Source organism: Aedes albopictus, unplaced genomic scaffold, assembly GCF_035046485.1.
Source record: "Aedes albopictus strain Foshan unplaced genomic scaffold, AalbF5 HiC_scaffold_6, whole genome shotgun sequence".
In the NCBI taxonomy this organism is placed as follows: domain Eukaryota; kingdom Metazoa; phylum Arthropoda; class Insecta; order Diptera; family Culicidae; genus Aedes; species Aedes albopictus.
Window position 1 is genome coordinate 51033 of NW_026917420.1, and position 9810 is coordinate 60842.

At 49.7% G+C, this 9810-nt stretch overlaps 1 protein-coding gene across 1 annotated transcript in view; it reads left to right on the forward strand.

The window, feature by feature from the left end:
* Positions 1-9480, forward strand: part of LOC134284710 (uncharacterized) — a 33602-nt gene extending 24122 nt beyond the window's left edge. The window contains exons 6-7 of the mRNA XM_062843865.1: positions 7696-7801; positions 7934-9480. Of these exons, the coding sequence (XP_062699849.1) occupies positions 7696-7801; positions 7934-9415 (1588 nt within the window). The 3' untranslated portion in view covers positions 9416-9480. The remainder of the gene's footprint in view (positions 1-7695; positions 7802-7933) is intronic.
* The last annotated feature ends 330 nt before the right edge of the window (positions 9481-9810 follow it).

Genomic DNA, 9810 nt, shown 5'->3' on the forward strand with positions numbered 1-9810 from the left:
GATGTTGGATGCACTCACGGACACGCTGGTCGGGCGGAAGCCGGTAGTCATCGGAGGAGATTTCAACGCCTGGGCCGTGGAATGGGGTAGTAGGCTCACCAATGCTAGGGGGTACAGCCTACTGGAAGCCCTGGCGAAGCTGGATGTGAGGCTTTGCAACGATGGTATGGCCAGCACATTCCGCAGAGACGGCCGTGAATCCATCATCGATGTTACGTTCTGTAGTCCGTCGCTTACGGAAGACATGAACTGGAGAGTCAGCGAGGAATATTCCAACAGTGATCACCAGGCGATCCTCTACAGTATTGGCCGGCGAGCCTCTACTTCGACGAGGAGAACGCGAACATGCGAACGAAGGTGGAAGACAAAAGAGTTCGACAAGGAAGTCTTTGTCGAGGCGCTGCGGCCATACGGCGGTGCAACCCTTGATGCAGGTGAACTAACGGAAGCGATTGTTACGGCATGCGACATAGCAATGCCGAGGAAGATAGAGCCCAGAAACAGAAGACGGCCAGCGTATTGGTGGAACGCGACGATCAGTACCCTCCGTGCTGCTTGCCTCCGTGCTAGGAGACGCTTCCAGAGGGCCAGAAATGAAGCTGAGAGAGAAGCAAGGCGAACCGTTTTTCGGGGAGCTCGAGCCGCTCTTAAACGCGAGATAAGGCTGAGTAAGTCGAACTGCTACAAAGAGTTGTGTCGAGAAGCCGACGCCAACCCCTGGGGCAACGCGTACCGAATCGTGGTATCGAAGCTCAAAGGTCCAGCAGTACCCGTGGAAATGTGCCCGGACAAACTAAGGAGGATCGTGGAAGGTCTTTTTCCGCACCATGGCCCAACGTTTTGGCCTCCCACACCATACGCAGAGAATGCAGAAGAACCCAACGAAGGTGCTCGGATATCCAATGCAGAGTTGCTGGTAATTGCGAAGGGGCTCAAGATCGGGAAAGCTCTCGGTCCGGATGGGATCCCGAACGTAGCAGTTAGAAGGGCGATATTGGCGTTTCCGGACATGATCAGGATGGTGCTCCAAAAATGCCTGGATGAAGGCTACTTCCCAAACGGTTGGAAGGTTCAAAAGTTGGTGCTTCTACCGAAACCAGGAAAGCCGCCGGGGGACCCAGGATCGTATAGACCGATCTGCCTGCTGGATACCCTAGGAAAACTGTTAGAGAAGGTCATCCTTAACAGGTTGACAGAATACGTCGAAAGTGAGAGGGGACTGTCAGCGATGCAATTCGGATTCCGTAAGGGAAAATCGACGGTGGATGCGATTCGGGTAGTCATCGAGAATGCCCAGAAGGCGTCCAAGAAAAAACGGAGAGGTGATCGATTCTGCGCTGTGGTAACGATAGACGTCAAAAATGCGTTTAATAGTGCCAGCTGGGAGGCTATCGCCGTAGCGCTACACAGTATGCGGGTTCCCGATTATCTGTGCCAGATTTTACGGAGCTACTTCCAGAACAGGGTACTGGTGTACGAGACCAACGAAGGGCAGAGGTCTATAGAAGTAACGGCAGGTGTTCCACAAGGGTCCATACTAGGCCCAACACTCTGGAATGCCATGTACAACGGCGTACTGTCGTTAAAACTTCCCAAAGGAGTCGTCATTGTGGGCTTCGCAGACGACGTCGTGTTGACGGTAATGGGAGAGACTCTTGAAGAAGTTGAAATGCTGGCGACGGAATCAATGTCCACTGTTGAAAGATGGATGACTGGGGTCAAGCTACAGATTGCCCATCACAAAACGGAGGTGCTTCTGGTCAGCAACTGTAAAGCAGTCCAAACGATGGAGATCGTAGTCGGAGAGCATGTTATCACATCGAAACGAGCTTTGAAGCATCTAGGAGTGATGGTCGATGATCGACTTAACTTCAAGGAGCACGTTGACTACGCCTGCGGAAAGGCAGCGAAGGCTGTCAATGCTATAGCGACGATCATGCCGAACGTCGGGGGACCACGAAGTAGTAAGAGGCGTCTTCTGGCGAGCGTAGCAGGCTCAATACTCAGGTATGGTGCCCCAGCATGGGCTGAAGCACTGAGTACGAAGCGGAATCGAAGAGCGCTAGACAGCGCATTCCGACTCATGGCCACTCGGGTCGCCAGCGCGTACAGAACCATTTCGACGGAGGCAGTATGTGTTATCGCGGGAATGATGCCCATTTGCATCACCATCGCCGAAGACGTGGAATGCTACCAACGCAGAAGTACCAGGAGCGTAAGAGATATCGTCAGAGCGAACTCGTTGGCTAAATGGCAGCAAGAGTGGGACAATTCGGCGAATGGCAGGTGGACTCACCGGCTTATCCCTAGCGTGTCAGCGTGGGTGAATAGGAAGCATGGGGAGGTGAACTTCCATCTGACGCAGTTCCTGTCCGGCCATGGCTGCTTCAGGAAGTACCTGCACCGGTTTGGGCATGCTCTTTCGCCCTTTTGCCCGGAGTGTGTTAACGTGGAGGAGTCACCGGAACATGTCGTTTTCGAATGCCCCAGGTTCGAAGAAATTCGCGTCTTGCTGGGCGGAGTGACAGTCGACAACATTGTCGAAGAGATGTGTCGCGATGAAAACACGTGGAACGCTGTCGACAGAGCAGTAACGAGGATGCTGTCCGCGCTGCAGAGGAAGTGGCGCGAAGACCAGAGAGCGGCGGAACGCGATCCGGGTAGGCATGATCCACCGCCGGGGACATGACTGAGTCGTCCGTAACGTGGCACCGGTTTTTGGTCGTCGGAGCGCCGGTGAACCGGAAGTCCACCACCAACCGGAATCGCCGGACCGACTTCGGCACCTTACTGGTCGGGATAGAAACATCGGTATCGGGAGAACTTCCACCGCCGGGGTTTTTCTCCGTCGGAGTAGGCTAGGGCCACCGCCGGGGACTAGACCGAGTCTATCGCGAAGAAGCACCGGAATTTGGTCGTCGGGGCGCCTGTGAACCGGAAGCCAGTCTCCAACCGGAATCGCAGGAGAGACCTCGGCACCTGTCTGGGAAGAAACGGTTTCGGAAGATGTTCCACTGCCGGGGAACTCTTTGTCGGCGTAGGGTAGATCCACCGTCGGGGACTACACGAGTCGTGCGCGGAAAGCTGGAGTGCTTAATGGCGCAACGGCGGCACGGGGAGGACACCTTTCGGAGCAAGTTAGTAGGATCCGAATGCCTTGCGTGGTATTAGAATAACAAATTGTGTGTATGTTGTACCTATGTGTCGCTGAATGGCGATGTTAGGTACTAACATTAGAACGTGTAGAATAACAAATTTGAAACTAAGCATGTTGTCCGCTTAATGGCGAGCCAACACCAACCGGAGTAAGCAAAATACGAGACGTGTATGAGTATAGATTAGGAGCGACAAAAAGTGCATGAGCACAGTAGCAGAAGAGCGCATGAGCGCATTGCCCCCCCTGAAGCAGTCGCATATCAGTGGTACCAGGGGGATCGAGGCATCAAGGTGTAGCAGAGTTTTTCCAATCGGTTTTCTCTGCTGGGGAGGTTGGGAGGAAAAAAAAAAACAGACAGACAGACAGACAGACAGACAGACAGACAGACAGACAGACAGACAGACAGACAGACAGACAGACAGACAGACAGACAGACAGACAGACAGACAGACAGACAGACAGACAGACAGACAGACAGACAGACAGACAGACAGACAGACAGACAGACAGACAGACAGACAGACAGACAGACAGACAGACAGACAGACAGACAGACAGACAGACAGACAGACAGACAGACAGACAGACAGACAGACAGACAGACAGACAGACAGACAGACAGACAGACAGACAGACAGACAGACAGACAGACAGACAGACAGACAGACAGACAGACAGACAGACAGACAGACAGACAGACAGACAGACAGACAGACAGACAGACAGACAGACAGACAGACAGACAGACAGACAGACAGACAGACAGACAGACAGACAGACAGACAGACAGACAGACAGACAGACAGACAGACAGACAGACAGACAGACAGACAGACAGACAGACAGACAGACAGACAGACAGACAGACAGACAGACAGACAGACAGACAGACAGACAGACAGACAGACAGACAGACAGACAGACAGACAGACAGACAGACAGACAGACAGACAGACAGACAGACAGACAGACAGACAGACAGACAGACAGACAGACAGACAGACAGACAGACAGACAGACAGACAGACAGACAGACAGACAGACAGACAGACAGACAGACAGACAGACAGACAGACAGACAGACAGACAGACAGACAGACAGACAGACAGACAGACAGACAGACAGACAGACAGACAGACAGACAGACAGACAGACAGACAGACAGACAGACAGACAGACAGACAGACAGACAGACAGACAGACAGACAGACAGACAGACAGACAGACAGACAGACAGACAGACAGACAGACAGACAGACAGACAGACAGACAGACAGACAGACAGACAGACAGACAGACAGACAGACAGACAGACAGACAGACAGACAGACAGACAGACAGACAGACAGACAGACAGACAGACAGACAGACAGACAGACAGACAGACAGACAGACAGACAGACAGACAGACAGACAGACAGACAGACAGACAGACAGACAGACAGACAGACAGACAGACAGACAGACAGACAGACAGACAGACAGACAGACAGACAGACAGACAGACAGACAGACAGACAGACAGACAGACAGACAGACAGACAGACAGACAGACAGACAGACAGACAGACAGACAGACAGACAGACAGACAGACAGACAGACAGACAGACAGACAGACAGACAGACAGACAGACAGACAGACAGACAGACAGACAGACAGACAGACAGACAGACAGACAGACAGACAGACAGACAGACAGACAGACAGACAGACAGACAGACAGACAGACAGACAGACAGACAGACAGACAGACAGACAGACAGACAGACAGACAGACAGACAGACAGACAGACAGACAGACAGACAGACAGACAGACAGACAGACAGACAGACAGACAGACAGACAGACAGACGTTGATGGAAGACATGGAATGGAGGGTGAGGTAGGAGTGCAGTGGTTTTTCGGTTTTATCACGATCAAAAAAAAAATTACCGTGATATAAACGAAACCGTGAATTTAGTAAAATATATGAGTCGTAGTTCACATTTTTTAACAGTTTTGGTGGACTGGGCAATGCTGTATTGGTTTTATATTGATTTCGGAATGTTTTAGAACAAGTGTGATAAAAACGAAACGAAAATCGTGATAAAATCGAATAGAAAACCGTGAATTCGGGCGAGTAGTGATTAAAACGATTAGTGATAAAACCGAAACGCCACTGTACTGGAGACATCAAATTATACCGAAGCAGTTGGAGAGAACGCGGACGCGTTCAGAAGAAGTGGAGTGGTGCAGCGATCTTCAGTGACGCCGCTGGAAACAGCTGCGAGAACGAGTAGTAGCGTGATACGGAGCGAGCTCCAAGGGGAGCTAGCATTTCTGAATCAGCGAGTGCTCACACCGAACTCGAACAGCGGCACAGCTCAAGAGTCGAGCTTGTTCGAAGTGAGGAGAAGGGTGAACGAGTTGTACGAGTTTGTCAAAGACATGCACAACGTTCATCTGAAGATCAAGCATCTAGTGACGAGCATCAAGTCTGCCGTTACGGTTGCGGAACGCGATCAGAAGGCGCTCAAGCTAAGAGTGGAAACAGCCGAGAAGTTTCTGGCGGAAGCCACGGATCGAGCTACGGTTGAAAACATGGAGACGCCGAAGAGCCACCGGAATACTCGCTCAGAGAAACGGGGCAGGGACACGCCAGGTGAAGAGGAAGTTCCGAAGAAACAGAGAAGCGAACAGGAGCGTGCCAGCAATCGGAGTGATGGTGGATGGCGCACTGTGGAGAACCAGCAGGCGAAGAAGAAGAAGAAGAATAAGCTAAGGGAGAAAGAAGATAAGAAGAAGAAAGAAAAGAAGGTAAAGGACGTCTGTTAGAGAAGGTCATCCTCAACAGACTGACAGGATACGCCAAAAGTGAGAGGGAGCTGTCAGCGATGCAGTTCGGATTCCGTAAGGGAAAACCGACGGTGGATGCGATTCGGGTAGTCATTGAGAATGCCCAGAAGGCGTTCAAGAAAAAAAGGAGAGGTGATCGATTCTGCGCTGTGGTAACGATAGACGTCAAAAATTCATTTAACAGTGCCAGCTGGGAGGCTATCGCTATAGCGCTGCACAGTATGCGCGTTCCCGATTATCAGTGCCACATTTTACGGAGCTACTTCCAGAACAGGGTACTGGTGTATGACACCGACGAAGGGCAGAGGTCTAAGGAGTAACGGCAGGCGTTCCACAAGGATCCATCCTCGGCCCAACGCTCTGGAATGCAATGTACAACGGGGTACTGTCGTTAAAACTTCCAAAAGGAGTCGTCATTGTGGGCATCGCAGACGACGTCGTGTTGACGATAATGGGAGAGACGCTTGAAGAAGTGGAAATGCTGGCGACGGAATCAATGGTCACTGTTGAAAGATGAATGACTGGGGTTAAGCTTCAGATTGCCCATCACAAAACGGAAGTGCTTCTGGCCAGCAACCGTAGAGCAGGTTTCCGAGGGTTTTGGGAGGCATTTCAATAAGTTTCTAAGGATTTTCAGCAAGTGTTAGAGGCGTTATAGGTAGCTTTAGAGCGTTATAGGGGATTTCGATTGTCCTCAGGTGCATTACAGGGCGTTTCTGGGGCATTTCTTAAAGTTTCGGAGCATCTGCAGTGGATTTCAGAGACGTCATGTGCGTTACAGAGGTATTCAGACAGTTTCTGGGGGTATTTCAGGTAGTTTCAGAGGGTTTTCAGTTTTCGGCGGTTTCAGAGAGTATTAGGATACCAGCATTGAGTATGCGGCTAATCCTAAGCACCATCTGTTGGTTCTCTGTGTAAGTGCAGCTGTACTTGCAACAACAGAGGAGCAACTGCGGACGGTCAATCATGCTCCTGCTCATGCTCGAAGGATCGTAGGTACGTTACAAGGGATCCAAAGGGGTTACAGGAGGTTTTCGGAGACATTTCAGGAAGTTTTAGAGGCGTTTCAGTAAGCTTTATGAGGTTTCAAGGAACACTTTATGGGGTTTCGAAGGATCTCAGCAAAGTTACTGGGAGTTTTGAGTCGGTTTCAGAGGGTTTTCGAAGCCATATCAGGGGGTTCAGTGGGTTTCAAGGTGACATGTTACAAATGGTTTATGTGACATTTTTTGTTATTCTCCTTGAAATCTCCGTTAAGATTACCTGAGAAGCCCCATAAAACCCTCTGAAACCACATGAAACGCATTGAAATGCCTTTAATCACCTTGTAATTCCATCTGGTACTTCCTTGATAGCTCATTGGAACCTTGCATGAACACCTCCCCCTCCTTTAAATCTCCTTGCCACTCGCCTTCCTTAAATCTCTCTGCAACCCTGAAATCCATTTAGGTAAAAAAATCTATTTATGCAGATCCTACCCATTACCTGAATGGGGACTTCAAGTGTATGCTATAAAATCAGAATAAATATTTCCTGACCACCTCTTCTACAAATAGATACCCACTGTTCTCGCGCCAAGCCCACAAGACAAGTTGAATAACTACAATTTTCCTCATTTTGCGCTTTCGATTTTCCTTTTCGTTTCCCTATTATGCCCAACCCAACTTATGGAACTCACCGGCCCCTCTTCCTGGTGCAGAGACGGCGGCCAACTGGAACCGATCCGCCCGATGATGGAGCTGCCAAAAGTTTTATCAACAATTTCATTTAAAAACGCCATCATCGACCGGTACAAGAGCATCATGGTAAGTGCCACCCAACCGACAATAATCGAGTTTAATGCAAGTTTTGGGTCATTGTTTGTCTTTTTATTCGACGACGACGTCGACGGTTGTCATAACCGGGTTTCTTCTTTTTTCATTTCGTTTCGTTTGAAGGGTCTGGATGTTCCATCGGCCACAACCTTGACCGAAGGCGACGGAGGACTTTTTACGGAGGACCGCTTCTCGGAAAAGTCGGATGTTCCATCCCGGCTGGATTCGGATTTTAAGTTTGTCGGGGATGAGACGGATCCGTACGAGGTGCTTCGTCGGGCACCGGACTTCGAGAGCGTGATTGTGCTGTTGGGCGAATTGCACGACGATAAGTTGAAGCAGCAGCTGAGCTCGGTGAGTGTTTCGGAGGAGAAGCTGGAGCGGGCGAAGGAGCGTACGCAGCGTTTGGAAGATTTGAAGGAGAGCTTGCCGGAGTACGATTTCGAGAGGTTGATGGAAGCTGAACGATTGCAGCTGTTGAAGGACATGGGACCTCCGTGGTTACTGCTCTACCTGTTCTCGAAAACTGCCAGTCGGGATCGGTCGTACAACTACATTGAGGAGACGTCTCTGGAGGATGAAGGTTCTGTGGCAGGATACTCCAACGACAGCTTTGAGTTACACGGAGCCCATAAACTGGATCGTAGTCCAGAGCCGGATATGAGTGAGGATGAGGCGGAGTTCTTGAAAGCTGATCTCGGGCGACGTCGTTCGAGCTATTCGATTCCGGCTTCGGTGCGCTCGAGGATGAGCTCGATCTATTCGTCGTCGACTCGCATTGCGAACGAAGTTCTGTCCAGAATCATCTGCATGGTGGACGAAGCGATCATCGACGGCGAGTGTGAACTCTCGGTTAAGTCGATTTCCAGCTTTGTTGAGAGGAAGAGTCATGAAGAGACACAAATCGCCCCGCAGGATTTCGAAACGTTGAGAGAGTTTCTGGTGGAAGCGGAGAAGAAAGAGTTGCAGGTGAAGGACTTGAACGAACTGTACCACTTCTTTGTGGGAGAGAGTTTCAAGGCAGCCGGGGAGAATATCGAAGATCAGAAGCGGAATCGTAGCCGGGAGATTACATCGATCTTCGAAGCAAGTGGTATAGAGGTAGATAACAACCTACTGGATGCACGCATTTCTGAGAACATGATTCTGGGGTTGGTTCACAAGGACCCAGAAGCGCAAGTGGAGCAAACTCCTTCGAATCCAACCGTTGAAGTGGTCGACGATGATGCAAAGGACGAAGAAGCTGAAGAGGGAGCATCGGCAGTAGAACCAGAACTTCAGACGCTGGTGGAAGTTGTTGAGGAAGCAGAACCAGAGCAAGAAGACGAGCCTGCTCCGGAAGTTGCAACCCAAACGGATCCTCTGAATGTGAAGTGTATGGAGTTGATGCGCCGGCGCTCGTTGACAAGGAGTGCAGACGTAATGGTCGAATACAGCTGCATGCTTCCGGTGCTGCCCGGGATAGGATCTCAGCTGGACGAGGACACCATTGAGGCGTTTATTGCCTATTTGACCAAGAGAGCTGTTTACCAGCACGGGATGATTTATCCGAGAAATTTTCGTGAACCGCCTTGTCCAAAATTAGATGCCGTGGAGGATGAGTAAGAATAGGTCGGGGTATCAGATTTTATAGTTGTGTAATGATATTGAATAAACATGTGTTTTGAGTAAAGTCCATTCTTTTTATTAATTATTTATTATTATTTATTATTATTTATTATTATTTATTATTATTTATTATTTATTAATTAATAATATTAATTTAATATTGAGAAAAAAGTAGGTCGAGGGTACATTTCTTTCTCCAGCTTTTTCATTTCATTATGATTGTAGACCATTCATCAAAAATATCCATTTCTCAATCGGAAACTCAGTACCGAGTCACGCTGCAAAAGAGCTGAACGGGAATTTCCATTCCAAGAAGCAACTGAAAATTCATCGTGCCTCATCATCTCTAGGTAGGTACCATGGCTATTATTGTTGTTCGAAATGTGTCGTCC